The sequence below is a fragment of the Melanerpes formicivorus genome, unplaced genomic scaffold (assembly GCF_026170545.1).
Source record: "Melanerpes formicivorus ecotype bairdi unplaced genomic scaffold, bMelFor1.0.p_v2 SCAF_4, whole genome shotgun sequence".
In the NCBI taxonomy this organism is placed as follows: domain Eukaryota; kingdom Metazoa; phylum Chordata; class Aves; order Piciformes; family Picidae; genus Melanerpes; species Melanerpes formicivorus.
This window is the reverse complement of record NW_027142356.1, coordinates 21,679,203-21,703,929: the sequence shown is the minus strand read 5'-3', so window position 1 is coordinate 21,703,929 and position 24,727 is coordinate 21,679,203. Positions and strand designations below refer to the sequence as shown.

The window sequence follows — 24,727 nt, the reverse complement described above, 5'->3', positions numbered from 1 at the left end:
TGCAAAGGAAGAATGCAGACCTCTCTCAAACCAAGTTTATTTCTCCCATCCTTTTCTTCTGCATTCTCTGTAGAACACCTGATAGTACAGGATGCAAAATCTGTACTTCCAGCTGAAAGCAATCAGAATTAAGAGAAATTTCTCTTGAATCTTGGCAAGAAGACTTTTTCTACCCCACCCATCCTATAACCCAGCAAGCCACTTTAGCTGCTACCATTTTTTTATGCCTACTTATTGTTCTGCAAAAGCAGTGGAAGGGGAGGTTTTGTTTCCTGCAACAGCAATAATTTTTTGTGGCTATTTGCCATATAGCATACAAGGGACTGTGTTGCTTTCAAAACCTTGCTCCAGTTTATCAGAAGTCGGCCATGACAGGAACCAAATTGCACTTTGCTGCTGTTTCTGAAATAAAAGCTAGGATTTCCTTTTTCTACCTCAAAAATCTTCAAGATCTGTGCCACAAGAGTCTTCAGAGACCTCTAAAAACATCACTGATAGTATGGCTGCTCACAACTTTACAGGAAGGAAAAAAATCAGATACAGGCCCTTTCCTTTTTTTTCCCCCTAATTCCCCAGCAGCCCTGTTTGCATGACTTTACTGGCAGTCCTTTTCTGCAGTACAAAGGGAGAGAGTAAGTCACTGTCTTGCGTTACTCAGCATTGCTTTGATACTGAAGCACAAAGGCAGGAGACAATCAATGGTTCTGGAATGTCTACTGTATCCAGATGCAAAGGTTTAAATATATGTACTCTCCTGGGCACAAACAGTAGGATCTGAATGTTAAATATGCAGTTAGCTGGAGAGTCAGTCAAACAAATAAATGCTGAAAGAATCCAAAACAAAGTAAACCTTATAAAGTCATGTGTCTCATCTGCTTCAGCAGAGTTTTGATGTTGACAGTAAAGTGAGCCAGTGGTTTCCCAGTATAAATGGAAAATAGCACATTGCTTTGCAGTCCCATTAAAAGGCCTCCTTTGAAGATCTGTTCTGAAATAGTTTCCCATTTTCTGAGCAGCATAAAGTTTCAAATACTTGTGCCATTTCACCAACAAATGCCATGTTTATCCTGAATGCAGAGCATGCAATGGGAAATAAACTAAAGGAGCAAATGCAATAACATCCAAGGATATTAAAAGGCAAATTAAGGCATAGACACACTTCCATCTTCAAATATTTTTTTCACCTCAAACAAAATCTGACAAAGAAATACTGAGAGGACAAAAATGTTCCCAGGAGCTTTGAACATGCTCCCAGGAGTTTGTAAAAATTAAGAGGCATCTTTCCACTGATTGCAGAAGGTGTTAGGGGAGATTTGGATATATTATAGTTTGCTCTGCATTGCTATGATTACACTCTTAGAGGAGAATACAACAGGGCCCACAGAGTTTCTAAAATCTGTGCATGCTATGGAATTGCAGAACAGCATTGACATACTGAGGGTTGTTTCAGTTATAGGTTGTGAGAACCAGTATTGGAAAATGGATGTAATATTATAGTGAAATAGTACATAGTGGTACAGTAGATAAAGTGAATCTTGCTGAAGTGAGCATATTTCTACACCTGAGAAGCAGTATTATGACAATTGCAAATGTCAGGTCTCAAACCATTATGATTTCAAAGGGATAACTAGAAAACACTCATACTTCAGTTTGATGCCAGTAAAATAATTCCATCTTCAGTAAGTGAAATCCAACAATACCACATAAGGCAGCATTTTATTCAGGATTGCATACAAATTGTAAGAGCAAAGTCCAAAGTAAAAGAACCCAGAACTTATTAAAATACTTTGTTCTATAGTGCTTGTGTATTAACAAAGCATACTGAAATGAATGTAGATGTTATTGGCCAGCTAGTGGACTTCCCAAAGTTATTGTCTCAGCAACTGCCTTTTCCTACAGCATAAAAGATACAGCATATGCTAACTTCCTGCTTTTGTGGATCTCAACAAGAATTTCCAGGTGAGGTCTGCATTTTAAGTCAGGAAAACTAGGTTATGCCACAACTTTAAAAAGTACAACAGCTGTTTTCTCCTGTAATCACTGACTGCAGCTCTTGGCTTTCTAATGGTCAGTGCAGGAAGCTGAGAAATATTTTCATTGGGACACAAAATGAAGAAGTTCCATGTAGGATTTCAGTTGTAGAAACACTTTCTAAGAACCTCCTTTCACACCAACATTCCCTCCCAGACACACCCCCATTGTGGATACCATCACAGCTATCCTCCTACTCCCAAATACCAAAAAGCACCTGAACAGCAGATATTGAGCTTTACCTAGTGCATGAGGGTCCCAGATGGGAATGAGTTTGCCTGCTATAGTGAATAAGATGCAGACTTCATAGAAGTGCATCAGATGCAGTCCAAAGGGTTGTGTGATGTGCATAATGCATGTAATCTAACAGTCGTGACACTGTTAGGACTGCAGTCCAACATATACTTTATCTTGTTGACTTAAAGACTTTCCTTCCACTGAAATCAAATCTTGCCTAAGACCTACCACATAGTCTTGATTGAACAGGCAGCTGGAAAGGAGGATGGTCCCTCTCAGCAAACCACATCTTTAATCTAGCATTTTCCAAACTTTTAAAAGGAGATCCCTACTTTAGAAAACTAAATCATTGTCTGCTTTAACTCTGCCTGTGTTGCTTTCAGTTCCTATTTTACAAACCTCATCTTGGATGCTAGAACTGCCCCTTGTATTACCATGCCCTAACTGCAAGAACAACTTGCAAGTGCAACCTACCAAGCCTGAAACATACCAGAAGAAAGGCAATGTCACAACTATCTGAAGCAATTTTGACCTTTGCGGATACCAGCACTTTTGGAAAAGTGTCACTTAGGTACCCAAATTTGCCAAATTTACTCTCTGAAAATCATATCTAAAAAGAATCTCATGTAATCTTTCTATCATTTTCAGGAACATAAGAGTTTACCCCATATACAGACTGGACAAGTGGATTCCCTTGAAACTTAGGAAGAATGGACATGTTAACACTGATTCTCAATCCAGTCTTCTTGTATTCTTGCTCAGACATGCTGTCAGGACTTCCTTGACATTTTTGTATATTTAAAACTATTTTATAGCTGTAGGAAGACTGTACAACATTAAGTGGACACAATTCACAGGTGTTGGCTTTGATCTTCCAGTAGTGTAGATTCACTACCACCAGTGGGCACACAAAGATTACAAAAGGTGTGTAACAACACTTCCATTGGAGAAAATGTTTTCCCCTTTTCCCAAAACTCTCTTCCTAACAAACAGGAAAATCAGATGGTAAGATGATGTACTCAGCTCCCAGTTAATTGGTGGCAAGTGGACCACTTCTCAGCTATAGGGAAATATAGCCTTTTGCCTGGTTACAACAGCTTCCATCATCTCTGTTGCCAGTTTCCTGGAGACTGAAGAGATTCTGAGAGATTTGCATCTCTTCAGTTTTTAGTTGGTTTTCTACTCAAAAATCTTAAACCAGTAGTGTTTTTTCTTTTGTTTGGGTTTTTTTTCCTATTACACACACACACACACACCCTTCAAAATGTGCATCTTATTTTCATACTTTTAACATATTATATTGAGAATTTTGCTCTTGGTCATCCTTTAAAAAACCTAGAATCATTTTCCCCAGTAGATCTGGAATGTGTTAAATTGACTACAATTCTTTGCTATGCCTATGTATATAAAAGAAAAGCAGGGTTTGCCTCTACTGTTCTTGGAATGCCTACTGAGATGACTTTGACAAATTTCTAATGACTATCCACCTATAAATTGTTTTCTCACTTACTAGAAGTTTTAACAGACCTTAACACAGATTCAAAAGTTCACCATGTAATAGATGAGGTTTCAAAAGATTTTGTATGCCAGTTGTAACTTACATGGAAGTTCCAACACACATACTACATCTTTGATTTTAAAGAACACTTTTCATGATGTACATGAACAGTTCAAAATTTAAACTTACTTTGGACCACCATACTAAGATATTAATCTATCCGGATTGATTACCATCTCTGGCTCTACTTCATGTAGCAACAGTTTGCAACAGTAGTAGCACATAAAATATTCATCCCATAATCCTTCTAGATAATATTACTATCTCTTGAATATATTTTTTATTCTTTAAAATAAAACAAATAATCAGTAGTCTCCTTAGCATTTTTCATACACTGAGGCCAAGTCTTTAGATGGTACAAAGGGCTCTAAACTGAATGTGCTGCTCTCTTTTTGTGGCATGTACTTGATAACGTATGATGATATCTGTCTGCCATATCTGAATTTGTTTTGGCATGTTGTCAGCAGTCCCCGGCTCACCAGCTACCGCCCTGCACACATCTACCCAAACTGCTAGGAACCTGCCAGGCTTTTCGATCCATCTTCTGGCTCAGTGTCAGGCGAGTCCCATCGACTCTAGCTGGAGATAAGCACTTGGAAAATACTTTCTGATGCGAAGGAAACTGTAGGACAGACGTCCCAAGTGTTCCCTGCGGAGGCGAGCATGGGGGTGAATGAATGTGAGCGATGCAATCATTTCCTAGGCCTGCCCCTCTTTTTCTCTCCCCCACACGCGGCTTAGAACGACAGCAAACACCGCTACTGCAGCACCTAAGGAGAAGTAAGAGGCTAAGACGCAGACCCTTTCCGCTTCCAGCGCAGCCAACTCCCCCTACTCCCGCCGCTCCCACGCACGCAGCCCCTGCCGCACCGCCGTGTTCCCTACCACTCGCAGTCCCGCCTCCGCCTCTGATTGCACGACAGCACAGAAGCCGCGCCTGCCATTGGATATTAGAGTAGCGGCCGCTCTCGCCATTGGCTATTGGCGGGTGCCACTCGGGGCGGTGGCGGCCGGGGAGGTGGTGAGGCTATTGGGACCGATCTTCTGCTCCGCGGCGGCGGCGGCGGCGGCGGCGACGGCACCATGGTGAGCTCCGCCGGGCTATCTTCTCTGCCCGGGAGACTGAGGCTGACGGAGGATGTCTGGTCTGGTCGGGCCCATGATGGGAGGGAAGGGGTTTGGGAAGAGCGAACCGTGAGGGTAGCCGGGCCCAGCCCTTTGTGTTGAGGGGGAGATGGGGATGGTGGTGATGTTTGGGAGGTTGCTTCCTTCCGGGGTGACCGGCACAGGGATGGGGTGTGATGCTGCGGACCGGTGGAAGGGGCTCTCTCAGTGCCTGACCGTGCCGCCGCCTCGCTCTGCTCCCCAGTACGGCTTCGTCAATCACGCCCTGGAGCTGCTCGTCATCCGCAACTACGGCCCCGCCGTCTGGGAGGACATCAAGTAAGTGCGTGTGCGTGCGTCTGCGTGTCCCTCCGCCCCGTCACGGGGGCCGGCCCCGGCCCGGGGGCTGGGGCCGCTGTCTGCCCGGCTGGTACCGGGCATGGCGGGCACGGCGCGTAGTTGCGGCGTTTGCCACTCGCGCGGCTCTCCGGTACTGGCGGGTCTGTGTAAACCTCCGTGGTCTGGCAGCGGTGCCCAGGAGGTGGCTGTCATCCGTGACAAGACCGGCACCGTTCTTAACGGGGTTCGTCCCTTTCTTAACGCCGCAAAGACGTGCCTTGTGGCCTCTTGCTGATCTCCAGGAGCCGCGGCGGAGATGGCATTGACCCCTGCTGCTCCCTCGATTGTACGAAGTAGATGGCAGCAGTAACACGCAGGCAAAACGTTCCAGAAACCACAGAAGCCCTTCCTTGAGCCAGACCACCAGATGAACCGTCCAGCAGTTACATCTTTTTGCTTTCCTGAAGGAGCTAGAATGCATTTTTAAAGTAGTAAACTCTAAAACTGTGGTGAGATTTTAATAATATGCTCAGATTGGGATTAAAAGAAAGTCACTGATGTAGAGAAATACACATAAGAATCATCTTTGCCTTCTCCTGAACCTTGATTCTTATGTCCAGCCCTTTCTTGTTAGGCAGTAATGCATTTCTCCAAAGAGATGACCGTCTTCACTTCAAAGTTTTGATGAATGGTGAGGTTGCACAAAAAGTTTGAAATGGGTAGTGCAAACAAAATTCTCTTTACCATAAATGTGGGAAAACCTACAAACAATATTTTAAAAAAGATATAAATGTTTACAAGGTTGTAAGCTTGCTTTGTAAGGCTTCAGGTAACTATGTAGTTAGAAGAATGGATTTAATGTATTGTCTTGATACCGTATGCTTTAAGGGAGAAAGACATCATCCAACTTGGAGAAAGTAGTCTTATTTCAACAGGATGTCTTACGTACTTCTCTCTCCCATTTATTTTGGGACTATTTTAATATGTCAATAGCTGTTGTCCTAATATATTTAGTTAAAGGTCTGCTCTTGAGTATAAAAATTTTGTGACCGTGACGCTTTGTTTCATTAATCCATTCATTAAGAATGTGGCAGTCTTTAACAGTACTGTGAAATCACAGAATCATATTAATGTTGGTTGGAAGGGACCTCTGAAGGCCAACCAGGACTGGCATTGACATTAGGGCTCACCTATGACTTTTGTCAACTTGGGTCCTTAAAATCACCACAGATTGAGAGTTCACAGTTCTGGTTCAGCAGACATTCACTGTTCCAGTGATCCTTGGCAGTTACTCTACGAATCATCTTTGCAAATGCAGTTTTGTGGATTACTTAGATGACTGTTCAGTGCATGCCACACAGTTTTGTTCTGTAAGCTAAGCGAACTAGTTGTTTATTTTTCTTACATACCTTATCTAAACACGCTAATCTATTTTGAATTCTTATAGTTTGGTACTGGGTTTATATGACACATGTAAATGAAGAGACTAAATTTAAAAAAACCAGTGATTCATACATAATTTTCCATTAAAACTAGAATAAAATACGTTTGCAATATAATTGAGAATGTTCACTCTTTCCTGGCGTGCCACCCACCCCTTACCAAGATGCCTTTGAGTGTTGTTTTCCACAATTGTCCAGATTACCCACTGAACAGAATTTGTATTTGATGTTAATCCATCTGAGAATACAGAGTTTCATCTTTTACTAGATCATGCTGCAGACTGTCAGATCCTGGCCATAATTCCTGATGCATAGTGCCTCTGAAGATTGTACGTACACCAGGCCTATGAGAAGTATTTCACATTTCACATTAACATTAATTTTCTCATTGGAGAAATTTAATTAAAAGATAGTAACTATTTTGCTAAGGTCAGTTATGAAAATTCAGGAAGCTACTACATTCTGCTTCTGCTTTTCAGCTGGGAAACATTTCTGTATTGTAGTAGCCCAACAGATAGGTTCTGCTATTAACTCACAGAGGAGATGGCTTTCTGTAAGGAAACTGTACCACAACCCTACCCAAACAGAAGAATGGAGTATGATCAGCAAGAAAGAGCCAATGTGCAACAGCTGCCAGAGCTCCAACAGAGTATTTGTTCAGCTGGATTTATCTTAAAAAGTAGTGTATCCTACAGTTTAGAAACCAGAAATCAAACTCCTGTATATATCACTGGAACACATTATAGTGGTGCTGGTTAGGGGGATGGTACAAGATCAGCTGATACCCACTAAATGCTTGTTGTTTTAGGCACTTACAGAGATGTTGTGGAAGAGGTTAGATATTTTAACTTAGGTAAGCAAAGAAAGATTTCTTGTGAAGGCTTTGTAAGAACTGTTAATCATGTAAAAAACAATGGGAAGATACAGACCAGAGTTGTGGCTGCTGAGTTGAATAAGGTGAATCACTGATGATTGGCTTGGAGTAGCAATTGTTGAAGTCAACAGTCTTTGGATGTTAAAAAAAAAGAAAAAGGATGAACTTTGCACTGTTAATGTGGTTGAATTTGCAACAACTTGAGCATTTCTGTGAAGCAAAAAGGCCTTTGGGTAGTTCAGATCAAAATTTGGCATCTAAGCTTTTTTTAAATGTTGATCTGATCACATACTGCTACTTTGTCCTCCCTCAAGTCACTGCAGAAGCTGTGAATCAGCATTGCAGTGGTGGGTTGTGATTGCTGAGTGATTCTCAAATGCTTTGGGGTGAATTTATGCTTGTTAGAAGTGAAAAGAAAATACAGAACTGAGTAAACTGAAGAAAACATTTTGTTCTTCAAAAAAGTCCATTCAGAAATGTTAAATACTGAATCGAAAGGGTATGCTCCATCGGAAGCAGAAAAACTCTTGACTTCTGTTGCTTCTTCAGGCAAAAGTGACATTGAACAAAGTTTTTAAATACAGAAGTTAGGAGGGCAGATAGTTGATGCTTTTATGAGACTGGTGGTTGTTGCCATTTTTTGCTGTTGATTGAGTCACAGTGATGATTTCAGGTCTCCATTTCTGCAATTTAATTAATTTTTCCACATCCTTGTCAGACGGCGGTCTAGATGAAAAAGACATGCGGATTTTGGTTTTGACTGTCCCGGAGGAATTCTTGGGATAGTTAGACTTCATGTATTTTCGTCCATGCTTAAAAGAGAGCATAGATAAATAACAGCCTTTTAGTTTTTAGGTACATCAGGCAGCCTTGGCAATGAGGCACTAATCTCATGGAAAAATAGTAGCACATACTCTGCAATTTTACCGGATTTGTTGGCTTAATAGAAATGTGACTTGGTTTTGTTAAAGAACTAGAAATAATGCACTTAAAACTCAAAACAATTCAAAGGCATCTATTTGTGAATCAACGTTCTTGATCCCAAATGGGTTGAATTCAAAACAAGAGAGGTAATTTTGATTTATGGAGCCTTTATTAATATTTTTAACTACAAAGAATCTTTTCTTTCCCCTATAGGTTTTCTCTTGACTGCTCCTCATACAATTGAGAATTTGAGCATGGGGACAAGTTTGTTTGGGTTTTTTTTTTTGTGCTGAAGCCCTAGAAGCGTTATTGAGATTTAGTGAAGCTGGATGAAAAAAGTTGGAATGAATGACACTTGGGAAGGTCTGTCTGCAGTTGCTGAAGTCTGCAGTAGTAGATTTTTCTTAGCACAAAGTGAAGACAACTCAGCATAATCATTTATTTTACTTACTGCCAGTGGTAAGATGCATATACACTTCTCATTGTAATTCATTTCCTGAGTCCTGGGAAGGAGGGACTTAGGACCTGGTATACATGGAGACATGCTTCTTTGATCAGAACTCCACTGGTTCTGCAAAGAGTTATTAGTAAATAAAATCTTACTTAGAGCTGTTAACAATTTTTGCTGAGAAGACACTTGTGATTTGCCCCTTTCCTGCTTAACAGAAAACCTCTCTCAAATCCCTTATTTTGTCATCGTTGCATCCAGAAGGCTATTTCAGATTGTGTGGTCACAACTGAAATGTCTTGAAAAGATGGTTCTCAAGATTCTTTTGGCATTAGATATCTCCAATTCCTCTGCAGCCAACATAAACACTAGTTAACATAAACTAAAAATTGTTAGGCCTGACTGTTCTCACATACATGCAGTTGAGTGCATGTCTGATCGAGGCCAAGTTTGTACTGCTGAGTGGTATGGTAGTGTTTGAATGTGATAGTAAATAGTGTGGTGGAATTACTGCCTATGTATATACACAAAACAAAACAGAGATGCCCATGTGAAAAAAAAAAAGAAAAAAAATAATCCAAAGCTTGTGAAGCTCTTCTGAAGCTCTTCTTTCTCTGGTATGCTTTTTGAGGTGGACATATTTAAGCAGGTGTGTGGCACATATTTTTAGAAAGGGTTCTATTATGATAAAATCTGAGCTCTTCTGTAAGAGATGTTACATCTGGCTGAGCTGAATAGCCAATATATGTGAAATTCTGACCACTTTAGTCAACAGCCCTAAAGGTTTAGTTGTGTAAAAAGCATTAACAACAGCTGTAGGACAGTATGTGGGAGATAAAACAATGTCACTCTCAGGGAATATATACAAAATAATTTATCCTCTGTTTCCCAACCATATCCCTCTGTGATGGATTAAGTGAATACAGGGTTTTCCCATGGGCTCCTAAGTCTAAATTTAGGCCAGGTTAGGTGCTCAAACTGTGACACTTTCAAATATATTGCCAAGAAGAGGAGTGAGAACTTGAATACCATATGAAGAAATGCATTTAAATTAGCGTTTTTCTCACAGAAGTATGTGAAAGATCTGGATTTGGGAAATTAAATGGCACAGCCAGCCAACTCTAGTCTTCATCTTCTGTTTCTGTGATAGAATTCCACACAAAATCGTGTAGCTTGATGAACATGGAAAAACTAGAAAAAAAGTTGAAAACTCCATGTCTGCAAAAAATAACTACCTACAGCTCCAACTACTTTTTAGTGTAGTCCAGAAAATAATATCTATGTTGAAACTTGCAGGGTACCAAAGCAGGCATTTTGTGCCTTGGGTGCCGTGTATCCTTTGCTGGCAGCAGAAAGCAAGTATCAGTCTCATTTTCCTGATGCTCCACTCTTAATGTAGAATTAAAGCTTCATCTTGCCTTGCCTTTTTTTGTGTTGTGGTTTTTTTTTTTTTGTTTTTGTTTTTGTGTTTGTTAGGCTGGTTGTGCTGTCTGACCATCATCCTAAACGCCAAGACCTCAGGTCTGAGGAGCCTGCTGGGTAGCATGAACCTCACATGGACCTGATGGTCTGGAATTGCATACAAAGTCAATCACTTGTCCTGTGAGGAAGGAATTTTTTGTTGTTCTATGCCAGACTTCACACATTATCACCTACCAAGCCTCCAGGCTACTTGACTCTTCAGAATTTATTTCTGTAACTGCCTTGTTACAGTTAGAATGGTGAAACACTGAAAGCTGAGAAATTGCCCTGGTCTAATGTAAATAGAAAGCTTCCCTCCTCAGTTTGTTAAAATTTGTCCTCAAATTTTGTTCAGCTGAAGTGGTACAGTTTAGAGGAGTTAAATAAACACCAGTTTATCATTTGCCTTCAGAAGACTAAACAGACACAGGAACTTCTGCATCATATGGGTAAAGTGTAACATAGATCAGAGTTTAGTTTCTGAGTTTGGCTTTTGCAGTAAAATCTAGATGATTTAAGAAAGCATTTACTGGCTAAATTTTCAAAGCAATTCCTAGCATTATATCCATCAATGTTGCAGGTTGGCTGGTTGAGTCAGGGGAGCTAGGTGCTTGTATTTCATCTATGCATTTAAAAACATCTTCCACTGACTTTCACTGGAATTTCAATACTTAAGAATGCATTGACGGGATGTGATACTCTGTTTCATTTTATCTGCAGTTGCACTCCAAAATAGTAAATAATGTACAATCAAATAATATAACAGTAAATCTACTCAACTCTGCCTTTAAGTACATGTAATACAATTTTTTTTACAGAGGACAGAACTGGACTTTTTTCAAAATCACGTCGTTCCCTGGGTATTTCTTGTATAGCAAAACCTGTCCATTTTTATGCTTCTTACACAAAGCAAATAAAACCTCTTTTGTAGTTGTAGAGTAAAGGCACTAATTTGACTTACCATGCCTGTACGCTGAGTTCCAAATGTCATCTTGTCAATGATGGGTTTTTTTGGTTGCTAATACAGCAAAAGACAATTACATCTATTGACAGATCCTATCAAAATCAAGGGTTTGGCCTATTGTTATTGCTCAGGACAATGTTTACATGTATTAGTAATTCATGCTGCAGTATTTTGCCTTTCCAGAAACCTGGAAAAATACACACAAAAGCCCTAGTGAAAGACTCTTGTTTCAAGTTGCAACAGTAAGCTTTTAAAAGAGGTGGAATTCAGGTGACATGTATGCCTGACACCGATGATGTGTAAAGTCCATGAAAGCTGTGTTTTGAGCATAGAAAGTGCTGAATACCTTGAAAAAACAGATACCTATCTCAAACTGGGTACCCCAAATTAATGAATGGTATAATTGGCCTCACAAGCTTGTTGGGAGTGCTGATTAATGCTTGCACATGCAAATAGTTTAGGGACCAATTCCACAGTAAGCCTTGCTAGTAATAATTATCTTTTCAGAGGTGGATGTGAAAACTGTGCTGTAAATCAAGCCTGAGGTTATATATCAATGAATGGGATAGAATAAAATATGGAATAGTTGGGCATTAACTGAGTTTAGCCTCAGTACTGAAAGAACTGATAACCTGAAGCAAAGGGATCAGGTTCTGTGGGCTGGTAGATTGTGTTATGCAGGTTCAGGGAGAGGCATAAAAATGTGGCTTGGAGCAAACTTCACTAATGAATGGTGATGATGAAGTTTGCTTGGAGCAAACTTTACTAATGAGTGCTATAAATAGTACCTGAGTCCATTTTTCCCCCCCACTTTTACAGAGCAAAAAAAAAGTTCATCAAATACCAACAAAAAAAGTTTTCATCAAATGCTTATGGCTTTTTATGAGACCCTAATTTTATTTCTTCCCAACCATTATGGAAAATATTTAAGTTTTCAGATGGCTGTAGTTTCTATAGATAGGGCAACCCATTAGAAAGCATGTAAACCAGTGCCATAGTCTGTGTCAATCTGTCTAGTGTTTACAGTGTCACTTCTGCTAGGAGAAAAGATGGATGGAGAATCATCAGCTTAGAATGTAAAGTGTTCAGAGAAACTACATTTGTCTGCATAGATACATATGCATATACCCAATTATGGGTGTGTGCGCACATTATTTCGACAGAACCAGATGTGCTATACAAGTGCAAACTAAACAGGAGATGAGAATCAAAGATCTATACAAGATCTGAAGTGTGGCATTTCAGTTAGTTACCCTGTGTAGCTGACGTGAGTAAAAAGCCTTCTGATCATTTGTGGTATTTTTCAACACAGGCTGATTTGCAAGAGAACCTTGGTGTCAAACTCCTTTTAAACATGTAACTGTAGCTTTGGCTGTATCTAGGACTTGATTATTTTAAATTTGTTACAGTATCACAGTATCACAGTATAACTAAGGTAGGAAGAGACCTCAAGGATCATCGAGTCCAACCTATCAAGACAGACCCCATGACTAGACCATGGCACCAAGTGCCACGTCCAATCTCCTCTTGAATGCCTCCAGGGACGGTGACTCCACCACCTCCCTGGGCAGCACATTCCAATGACGAACGACTCGCTCGGTGAAGAACTTTCTCCTCACCTCGAGTCTAAACCTCGCCTGGCACAGCTTGAGACTGTGTCCCCTTGTTCTGATGCTGGTTGCCTGGGAGAAGAGACCAACCCCTTCCCGGCTACAGCCACCTTTCAGGTAGTTGTAGAGGGCAATGAGGTCACCCCTGAGCCTCCTCTTCTCCAGGCTAAACAATCCCAGCTCCCTCAGCCTCTCCTCATAGGGCTTGTGTTCAAGGCCTCTCACCAGCCTTGTTGCCCTCCCCTGGACACGTTCAAGTGTCTCGATGTCCTTCTTAAACTGAGGAGCCCAGAACTGGACACAGTAAATGCTTTTGAGATGGTCCCATTAAATTGCTGGCTTTCTTACTCCTTTTTATGTACTTCTCTTCTCAGGAAGCGTAGAAAAAGTCCACGTGTGTAACAAATGGCTTAACGGATTTTAACACACATACAAGCATAGCAGTGGTGGTAATCAGTCCCATGGGAATAATCTCTCCTGCTTTGTTCACCTGCTATGAACTTACTCAGTATTATCCTTTCCCAGCCCACAACAAATGTTATATGAAGAATGCTTGCTTTACAGTTCACCTGAAGTTACTGATTCTTTCATGCTCTTAAAATATTGTACACATACTGTCTTAATTATCTTAATTTTTTTCTCAATACTGGTGAAAAAATAGACTATTCACTGGAGTTTTACATTGAAAATCCATACTTATTTTGGTAATTTGTGACTCAGTTATAATTAATTGCAGTGGTCTGTGATAAAAACATGAAAGTGAATTGTTCACTGCCTCCTTGGAACCATGTGTGTTTACCCAGTGCTGAAGATGGATGGGGATGTTCTGTTCAATCAATCTTTTAATAATTTGGAAAAAAACCCCACAATACATATTGCTTACAAATATATGCTGAAAGGCTAGAAAGCCAATTGGAGGTGAAAGAACTTTTGTTTTCAGTGTTTACGCAGAAATGGCATTAAGAACATTTATGTTCTGAGTCCTTACTTCATACTATTCCAAAGTTCTAAAAAGTATTTTTACTTTTTTTTTAGAATAGAATAGGATAGAATAGAATAGAATAGAATAGAATAGAATAGAATAGAATAGAATAGAATAGAATAGAATAGAATAGAATAGAATAGAATAGAATAGAATAGAATTAACCAGGTTGGAAAAGACCTGTAAAACTATGGCTGAATAGAAGATGTCTAAATCTGGAGGTTAATACTCACAAGATTTCTTAAGGTCATCACCTCACTTTTTGCTTCTTCAGTGCCTCACAGCGGAAGGAGCTGGTTGGAGGTCGGGAGTTTAAACTGTGCAGATGCCAAAGTCTTTAATTTGTATGGGAAAGACTTGGCTGAAAGGAAATAGCGGCGTGTTGTGAAACATGGTGTGAATGTTCTTGCAGAGTCTCTCAGGTACTTTGCAGTTTTCCCAGAACTGGAAGACCTGTCAGGACACCAGGTGTTAGAAGCATATCCGTCACTCTCATAAGTGAAATGCTTTGTAAATATCACTGCTTTTAGACCACTTATATAAAAGGAAGCAGAATAATACTGGTTTTATATATATTTTTTAAAATAATATTTTTAGTATTTGGAGTAGCAGCAAATAACTGTTAACTGTATCTGCTAGGATTATCTTGTTTTGAAAACCTACATTAAACACTCTCATATCCAGTCCTGTAAAACTGGGAAATGGTTCAGAACTCTGAAGTCTATAAATACACATATTTACTTTACCCAGAACGTCATTTTCCTGGACAGATTCCCATTTTTATTTAATCTTGTAACTTAATATAATTTGTGTTTTTTCCCAGCTGGGTGTTTTAAAATATCTCTGGACCATCCACAAAATGTACAAGTCTATTTTAATTTTTTTTTTTTTCCTTTTGGGAGGAGTGAGAAGAGTGGTTTAATATTTTTAATAATTTTTAGCAAATGATCTTTGTGAAATACATGAAAAAAAGATGAGAAGCATTTTGAAAGCACACACCATCTGCACAGTAATATAATAAGCTAACCATTTTAACGAAAGAGAGATGCAAAGATGATGATGTCTGGTTTCATTGACGTGATCTTTAGTTCTGACACATGTAATTGTGCTTAACAGTGTTACTTTTGGAACAGGATTAGACTTGACATGCTCCTATCAGTTCAGAACCACGCTGGGTTTCTAAGTGTGATTGTGTTATTCTGCCATTAAGATTGTTTTGACTGGTCTCTTCAGTTTTTGGAGCAGTTTTTCCATCCTCGGTACACCAAGAATAGTTAAGCACAATGGTGGCAAAGTCCCAACAGAAACAATACCTATCATGGAAGAAGTTCTAGAGGTGGTCTTGGAGCTAGCTTTTGTTGTGGTGTGTTCAAAATGACACACCCAGGGCATACACTTCAGACTGGAGTTTTGATAGGAAGAGATCCAGTTATGTGTTTGGGATACTAGATGATCTGTTAAAGTGACACCAACAATTTGTGCATTATAATGTTGTATCACAGGGCAGGCTCTGCATTGTCAGGATACAAAGTAATTGTACCATCTTTTTTTATTTTTTTTTTTTATCCATTACAATTCTTTTCAACCTTTACTACATGCAAAGTTCTGTAATGGAAAGGGTTCTTTTCCTGTAAGGTTTTGTATTTGGGTTTTTTTGTTTGTTTGTATTTTGTTGTTGCTGCTGTTGGGTTTTTTGTTTGGTTGGTTGGTTTGGTTTGTTTGAATTTCAGCGTTATGACTGACTAAGGAGACAAGATAGAAAGTGCTGCTGCGCAGGAGTGAAAAAGTTGACAGCAGCAACTTTCTTTGTTACATTTATTTTCCAAATATCCTTTAAATGTTACAATCTGACTGAAAAACTATGTTCAAATCCACTTTGTGCAGAATGGGGTATATAAGTAAGAACAACCTGATGTGGCTTCTTGTCCAGCTGTGATTATCTGTAAAATCTCTAAAGATGACAAAATAAATCCTAACTACCCAAAACAGGAAAAATCTTTCCTTTACCTGAAATAAAAATAAGTTCAACCCATGGTTTAAAAAATCTGCAAGTTCTCATTTGAAGAATATTTTTTATTGGAATGTTTGCCCACACTTAACATTTCATCCATCCCTGTGAATTATTAACATTGCCTTTGAACATTAGTAGCCTGCTTTCAGATACTAAACTTGCTTCACAATGGGATTTTCAAAGGGCCCATTGTACACGTTTAGTATCTGTCACCCGTAACGCTGTTCTGTGCTGCCAGACCAACAGTTTGGGGGGTGTTAGCATGACTGATAGAGGCACCTTTAAGATTTGACCCTGCTTTGATATACTCAATAGGAATGTTTCCAGTGATTTCAAGGTTAAACCTGTGTGTGAAAAATGGCCTCTATATAGCTGTGTTATCTTCCATGTTGCAATGGTTAAGATTCTTTTTTTCTTCCCATGTAAACTTCCTCACATTAACCTGGATAATATAAACATTCTGGAGGAAAACAAAGGCATTTTAGAAAAGTCTGGACTGGAATCTGTGTTTCCCACAATTCAAATAGCTGTGTGTAATCATTCAAAATTAGACTAGAGTAGCATAAAGGGCTGCCAGACTGTAGCAGTTAGAACAGGCATAATATAGGATGTAAGTTTTGAACCATGACATACCACATCCCGTGTGTTGAGAACAGGAGTTAGTTTGGGCATTTAAATCCCAGATTTGTAAAAAGTTTTGAATGTGAAGTTACTGGGGAGCCTAGCACACCCTTTTGTCTCTAGAAATGCAAATGAGACATTGATTGTAAATTTTATTCTATTTGACTTAGAAGTTATTTTGAAAGAAAGGCTGTGTAAAAGTTGAAAGTTTGCTACTGTAGTGCTGCTACTTCACTAAAGAATTAATCAGACCTTGGGGATTCGCCAGAGCTTGTTTCTTTTGGCTCATTTCCAGTCAAGCCCTTAAGAAAGCAACCAACATGTTGTTTCTGTTAATGCCTTTGTGATCAAACACCATGGTCTGCAGAAAAGGTTAGAGCTATGCTAATTTATCCTCATAATATTACCTGGTCAAAAACTTCAAATAAAGATTTCAGCAAAACATTTAAAGGGAAATACCACAGCTTTTCATGAAGGTGTGGATTTTGAAGTTTTCGATGCACTGTGGTCAGCCAAATGTAAATTCTTTGCAGCTAAGGATGCCACATTATATTACACTTCTAATTCCAGCTCATGAATAATCTTGTCAGCCAGGACATATTCAGGTTTGTAACCATACCTTGTTCCACACAGGCAGGTTTGCATACCTACATGCTATCAGATACTATGGAGTTAAACCCAGCTATGGATGGATGGATGGTGAGCCACAGCAGCTCCACAAAGCTGACAAGCCTCAATTTTAGTATTAGTTATAAGAGTTTTCTCAACACTATTGTGTATTTCTTCATATTACTCATTGTAGAACCACTTCATTAGTGCAAATGCAGGCAGAAGCCAGGTAATTAGGTCAGAAAAGTACAGCCATGAGGAGACAAATTAGGGATTGCCCATTCACCTGAATGAACATTTCAATACCTTTATCTTGTTTCCTAGGCTGCTGGTCACATTATGGCTGGCCTCTCTGGTGTTGATATCTGTGATAGCTCTCTGAAACAAGTTTATTAAGGAACCTGTGGTTTTGTAGACCTGCTGAAGGACAAGTGCCTTTGTAAAAATAGGAGTGTTTTCACATTGCATCGGCCATTTTGGATAAATTTACAGCAGCATTTCCCCTTCACATGCAGTCTTAAGGCTAATCAAATATTTCAGAGAGGAAGACTTAGAGAAGTTCTTACAGCTGTCAAATTACTGAGACAGAAAGGCTTCAGATGATGCAGCATTTGTTACTAGGTGATGAAGCCGGCAGGGAAATCCATCCAACAGAAAAATAACCCAGAAAGACAAATATGTACCTGAATTATATTTCAGCTCAGCATCTAGGTAAATCAATTGGACTTAAAGGCATTTTATCTTTTGACATAGGTTTAGATCAGATATTGTTGTGGGATTTACCATATTTGTAGAAGCAAAGAGATTTTTGCAATCATGGTTTTGAGGGAGAAGTGTGATTTCCTAGAGGAATAAGTATTTTGTTTGACAGATTTTCTAGGAAAAAAAAGAATAATCCCAAATGAGATTAGCTTTTATTGGATTACAGGTTTTTTGTAAATAAAGTAGTTTTCTGTCTATAAAATTAAAACTAAACTAGAAGGCAGGACAAACGCTATGTCCTTTTCCTGTACCACTGCAATGTCTAGCAAGACTGCTGATACTGAGGGAGGGTGAAGCCTTAGAGCAGTGAGTTTCAGCCCAGAAAATTATAATCAAGGAATGCTGACATGATTACTAATTGAGCTATCAATAAAATTATTTTAATGGGAAATGCATCATTAATGCAACAGAGGAGCTGGCCACTGTATGATCCAAAGGACCTAGAGAAAACTGGAGAAAAACAAAATAGCTAAAACAATCTAAATAGAATGGATATTGAAATAACCAGTAAAAGTGGTGGCTCAGAACAACTGTAGGCATTGAAAATAAAGACAAGTAGAAAAGAAGCTTGGCACTGAGAAGGAAACAGGAAAAGTCCCAGTCAATGTAATTGGAAAGAAATGTAAGAAGTTTTGAAAGAGATACCAACATCATCAAACTGGGTCAGTTTTTAATAGGAAAATTCTCACACAGAAAAACTGCGTCTGCTGGGTTGTGCAAGTATGCAGTATTTCTGAGGATGTTCATTGCTTTTCCAGATGTGTATTATCCCTTGTGGTTTGGCTGAGATCAGAGAGACTAAAAGAAAGCACAGTGTGTATCAGAAATGTGGGAAAGTTTGTCCACCCATTGCAAACTTCTCTCCAAGCTGTATCTGACTTCCAGTTGTGCGTCATGTTAAGAGAATCAAATAATTAAGATGTCTCTCTTCTCTCATTAATTTTGGTTCAGTCCTGAGAAAATGTGAACTCTACCTTCTTGTGTCTGACAGACCTCTTATGCTTCAAGACAATGTTTCCCACTAATAATTCCAGCTCTCCTCCTACTTAGGAAAAGAAGGAATATGTGGGATGAGAGCAGTTTACAGGAAACAGTGAGACTTGATATCCTGCAGACTTATCTGAAGTTTTCAGAGAATAGCTGGGGAAGAGGACTAGAAGTACTATTTTGGAGTATGAAAGTATTGTGGAATATGAAAAATAAACGCCCCCGTTAAGTTTATTAAAGTTTTTCTTGCCATAGAATAATAAATAATAGAATAATAAATAATACTCCTTTTTGTAGAATGATGTATGATGTTTAGTCTCATCTCCCCTATAGCTTTGTCAGATTGCTTTAGGAAAACTGCTTAGTTTTATCTCATTATGTCTATTTGGAGTATAAAAATGTAGATTTCATACAGCAGTATCTACATTTCACCCATACCTGGGGCTAAACTGTAGCAGTTCTATCACCTGATAATCCTTCCCCGGGCAAGGGGATAGGGATAAGGAAAGACGACCTGTAGGCTGAAATGAGAACAGATTTAATTAAACAACCTAATATTAATGCTAATACTGATACAAAGTAAACAAATTTGTACTCAGCCTATTAAATGTACAACAGTCATAACAAATTGAAAGAAGTCCTCAGGAGCAGAAAGATGAGCAAGCCCCTATAGGCAGAACAACCATGGAGAGGAGGAAGAGGAGGAGAGTGCCCCATCTTAAGCAAATTTTGCCCTTTATACTGTGTGACATTTATGGGTGGGGATACACCTCAGAGCTAGCTCAGGCCCTATTTGACTCAAAACTGCTAAAGGCCTGCAGACCATAGCTGGTCTGTGATACTATCCCTGTGAAACCAGGGTGAAATGTAAAGCAGTGTAGTGTAATTTTTGCTTTGTAGTAAGAATGCAGTGAGCAGGGTAGAGGAAGATGAAGAGGAAAAAAAAATAATGAGTTCCAGACTTCCATTAGCAAGTGAACAGATTATCAGAAGACTAATGATTACTAATTGGAGGGTTAAATGATCAGTAACTTCATTTATGTCAATAGAATACCACCATATCAGATTGGAATTAGGAATTATCAGCAGTACCATTTGTCATCTTGTAGTTTTAAGATTAACATGAGTATGTAATTCTCAAACCTCTCTGATTTTAGTAAAGCAGAAGTTGTTTATGTGTCTGGATAATTCCACTGCAACTATAAATACTTGAATTCTTGTGTAGGCATTATTAGGTTGGATTATTTCATTTAAAAAATAAATTATGCCTGCTCTAGAAAATTATAATCTAAGTTTCAGTCAAGGACTTTTGATTTAATTGATGGTTGATCATGCTATGATGGTAGAGACAAAGATTTTGGTGTAAGAGGGGATGTAGAATTTTACATAGTAGATTTAGAATCTACTGTTTATAGGTTTATAATTTCTCTGATAACTGTTATAAATTTAGAGCCATTAGAAATATGTTTGAGTCTTATATTAAGGAACATTTCTGCCCTGCTCTGGTAAAAGCCCTTCATTACCATGGTACTAGTAAATATTTTTTCCTCGTAGTTCTATGCTATTTGTACATTAGAAAAATAATTACTCCTGTCTTGAGTTGGTGAATGTCTCAATTTGCATGGCATGCAAATTTTGTAAAAGCCAGACCTCACTGTCTGCATTTTTGTGTGTGTCCTAACTCTTAAGTTTTTTTCTGAGGAACAATTCCTTGTATTAATTTTTATTTTTGTGTGTGTGAGTGTCATAAGGTGTGATTCACAGAATCACAGAATTATTGAATCCGGAGCAGACCTCAGATCATCAAGTCCAGCCTATGACCTAACACCATCTCACCGACTAGACCGTATCACTCATGTCAGTCATTCTCTTCTAGGCTTTCAGAACTCTTTGCCTGTCTTGTATCTTTCTGAAGTGTTCTGCAGCATAGAGCTGCGTTTAGAGAAAAAGGTATATTTTCAGTGAGGTAGATGTGACCCTCTCTCTGCTACCATAGATATTATTATCATATTAGTTTTACTGTGCCAAAGTACATTCCAAGCACGTAAATTATGAGTATGAGTATCTACAGATGTTTCCTCTTCTGTCAGTGGTTCTGCATAGAGCACTGTATCTATAGAGAATCATTGTAGGCAAGTCTACAGAAGGTGAACAGGTGTTATTAAAAATACACTGAGACAGAAGGCTGTTTGTCACCAGATGAGGCCTTCCACAAAGAGAGTATGGCTTCACCAGAGACCACGGTGTGTCCTCTTGCACATCCAACTCTCTCTGATAAAAGAGAATGTGCCAGGGGATGAGAATCAAATAGAGAATGTGACTTACATTTGCACTAGGGCAGACTTGGGGACATACCCTCTGGCATACTCTATGTGTGGCAGGGCCAGCTACACAGGGCTGGAGTATATCCTGCCTGTGAGGGTGCTGCTTTTCTTCCTCCCAAGAGCTCGGGCTCAGCCACTACTGTGGCACAAGTGATCTGGCTTTTGTGTAATAAGCACGTGGGTAAAACAGGAAGACACTTGTGGGCCCTCCTTAGTAACTCATGTGACAAATTGCAAGGCTTGACAGATGCAACAGTTCATTGCTTAGGGATATCAACATGTTTTTCTCAGTTGATATCCCTAAAAGAAAATAGCCTACAGAATTGTGCTGTCTTTTGGATAAGCTGCTGACTCAGTGTTCAACATGAAGAGAATAAAAAATAATCCTGAAAAACAAAGGGGTAGTGATGTTTTAGTTTGTGGTGTTCTCACTTAGCCATAGTTGTAATTGTGCCTGTGAAGTATGCGTAAGGCTTGTGTTAAACTCAGGGTTGAGAATTGTTTCCTTTAGTGAAGAAATTTGTATTTTTATCATGCTTCAGCTAAGTGATGACACTTTATTCATGAAGAGCTGATGTGCAATGTAAGAACAAGGCCTTACAAAATCCTAGCACCTTTCTCCCCCATCTACTGGACATGTGCAGAATTCTCAAGACCTAGGTATTTGAGTAGGTACGTACATCTTGTACCTACTTTTTAAAGGTAAAACCTGAAAACTTATTTATTTAAAAGACTATTAACAAACAATGTATAATATATATAATACATAACTGATTTATCACTATGGTGCTTCTTCCTCAATGAAAAAAATTTATATTTTTTTTCCTTTCTCTTTAGGAAGGAGGCACAGCTGGATGAAGAAGGACAGTTTCTGGTTAGAATAATTTATGATGATTCCAAAACATACGATCTGGTTGCAGCTGCAAGCAAGGTTCTTAGTAAGTAACAGAAACATTCTATGCATATTCATCACAAAAAAAAAAATATGCCCCTGAAAAAATTGTGTAGCAGAGAAAACCAGGATGTAGCACAGAGAAAGTGAAAACAGGGTATTGGTCAAAGAGAATTTTTTAAAATCTCAGAAGAAAGAATTGTATTTCATTTATTTATCTAAGATCCTTTTCTTTGTTTTATTCCTTGAAGTGTTTTTTATTGCTTCCAAAGTATTACAAGTCATAGGTACACCTTAAATTGCCATAATAGACCTCATCTACAGAGCATGGTCAGTGTTACAAGCAGTCATGAACTAACGCTATAGTACTGTAAGTCACCGTACCACTGTCACTACCCTGCAATGCACCCAGGTTTCAACCACTGCTGGAAGAACAGCCCATGAATGCATCCTTGTTCTCTCTGCTGAACAAGCATGCAGGTACAGAAATGTTTGTGCTGTGTATCTCCTTTTGTATCTACTATTGATTTGGATTGCATTAATTTTCAACCACCACAGCTCTGGTCTGGAATTTAGAAGGTAAAATAGTGTCCTTCACCATTTCTTTATCTGCAGACTCAAGTATCCCATAAATTTGTTCTGAAGCAGTAATTAGCCAAGAACCTACAAGACTAGGATGACTATAGTAATGCTGAACTGGTGCAGCTGATGCAGTTTCATGCTATTGTAAACCAGAAATAACTCCCTTGAGGCAAGAACTACTATCAACTGAGTTCCTTTATTTTGAAGCAGTGATTTCTCACCTGTATTGAAATCTAAATTGCTATACCTGCATGAAATCCACAGTGCAGTGAAGTCATGATGGTGACTGGTAAATTGTAATGAAATTCCTGTATTGAATACTCATCATCTGCCACATAGGCCCTGAATATTGTTTTTCTGATATTCTTGGCCACTAAATCTGGGTAGATTAGGTGCTGTCTTTGTAATTTATGAATGTGAGATTAAAGTAGTAAGCGGTGTGTGAAACACGGAGTTTGGACTGAGTCATGTTTTGCTGTTTTAACTAGATCTGAATGCTGGGGAAATTCTTCAGATGTTTGGGAAGATGTTTTTTGTGTTTTGTCAAGAGTCCGGTTACGATACAATTCTACGTGTCTTGGGATCGAATGTCAGAGAGTTTTTGCAGGTAAGAGTTTTGTGCCAAATTATTTCAGATACCAGAGGTAAGGTCTGATCTGTTATTTAGGCTGAGATTTGGAAATACGGGTTGTTCTGTATGATTAGTTGGAGATTTACCAGTTATTTGTGGAGAGGTGTCTAAAAACTGTGTTCCACATTGCTTTTCACTGCTCAGCAGTTTTGCCATTGTCCGCTTTACTTCTCAGTTAATATATTACTCAGTTACCTGTTTGAGTAATAGTTTTCCCATAGCATCTTTGACTGCTCAATTTCATAGAAAAGAAGTGGGAAGGCAGGTGAGCTAGGGTTGCAGAAATCTGAAATTCCATTTGAAATTCCAAAGAAAAGTTTTGAAGAGAATTTTTCATATGTAACAAAAGTATGGCGTTCAAGAGATGTGAAAACACCACTTCAAATTGTATGTCTATGTGTGTGTGTGTGTGTGTTAAGTGAACAGGCTTGTTTATACTAACAGAAAATGTCCTCTTCAGATTCACAAGGTATTTCTTCTCCCAAGTTCTCTTAACTAATTCTAGATACTGGTTAATTCTAATTGTACATTACATACAGAGCTAGGACTCATAAACAGCTTATCTCTAAGACATCATCCTTCATCCATGAACTAAGGGTGGGATAGAGTAGCAGTGTTTAAGTTGTTTTTTCTACTTTCTTAACTGCAGAACAGCAGATACTAGACTGTAAAATGAGAATGAAAATGATATTTCAAGAGCATGAAATAAATGTAGCGACTTCTCTAAAGTGTGATTGTAGGTGTAGAAAAAAATGGTCTTCCCTTTTTGTCATCTGAAAATTGCTGACTTCCAAATAACACTTCAGATTTAAGATTTGTGAAATATATCACTTTTGGGGAGAACTGTATGCTTTAATGAGTTTAAAAGCACTGAACTGAATAAGATTTCATGGGAGATTACCCAAAAGCTGAGTGACAAGGTTCTACCGACATTCATTGTAATGCAGCAGCTTCTTGTCATTTGTTCCCTTAAAATCTCTCCAGCAATAGTAAGTGAAAAGAGCAGAGTGTAGTTTGCTGAGTTACTAGAATATTTACTTTTATGTCTTGCTACCTGCCCCAAAATCTGAATTATTCCAGAGCTTTCTAGATTTAGTCAACTCAGAGTTCTTGTACAAATCCCGTGGACTGTAATTGCCAGGCAGACAGAGTATGTGTGTGCTCTGACATTTGTATGCCATCTGTGATCTGTATACTGTTGTCTGTCTATGGGATGTGACATCCTTTATATTTCATAGCTTCAAGCACAAGCTGCCCTCAAAGTAAGCCTTCAGATAAATGTAAAATTTAAAGTTAATTCATGTACTGACATTGTAGTTATAGTTGAGAGCAAG

At 38.8% G+C, this 24,727-nt stretch overlaps 1 protein-coding gene across 2 annotated transcripts in view; it reads left to right on the top strand.

The window, feature by feature from the left end:
- Positions 1-4,826: 4,826 nt before the first annotated feature.
- Positions 4,827-24,727, top strand: part of GUCY1B1 (guanylate cyclase 1 soluble subunit beta 1) — a 45,703-nt gene continuing 25,802 nt past the window's right edge. Inside the window, exons 1-4 of one of the 2 annotated variants that reach the window (XM_068137216.1) lie at positions 4,827-4,912; positions 5,196-5,269; positions 22,126-22,226; positions 23,251-23,369. In XM_068137216.1, the coding sequence (XP_067993317.1) occupies positions 4,910-4,912; positions 5,196-5,269; positions 22,126-22,226; positions 23,251-23,369 (297 nt within the window). In that variant the 5' untranslated portion in view covers positions 4,827-4,909. The remainder of the gene's footprint in view (positions 4,913-5,195; positions 5,270-22,125; positions 22,227-23,250; positions 23,370-24,727) is intronic. The other variant, XM_068137217.1, reaches the window with a different exon arrangement.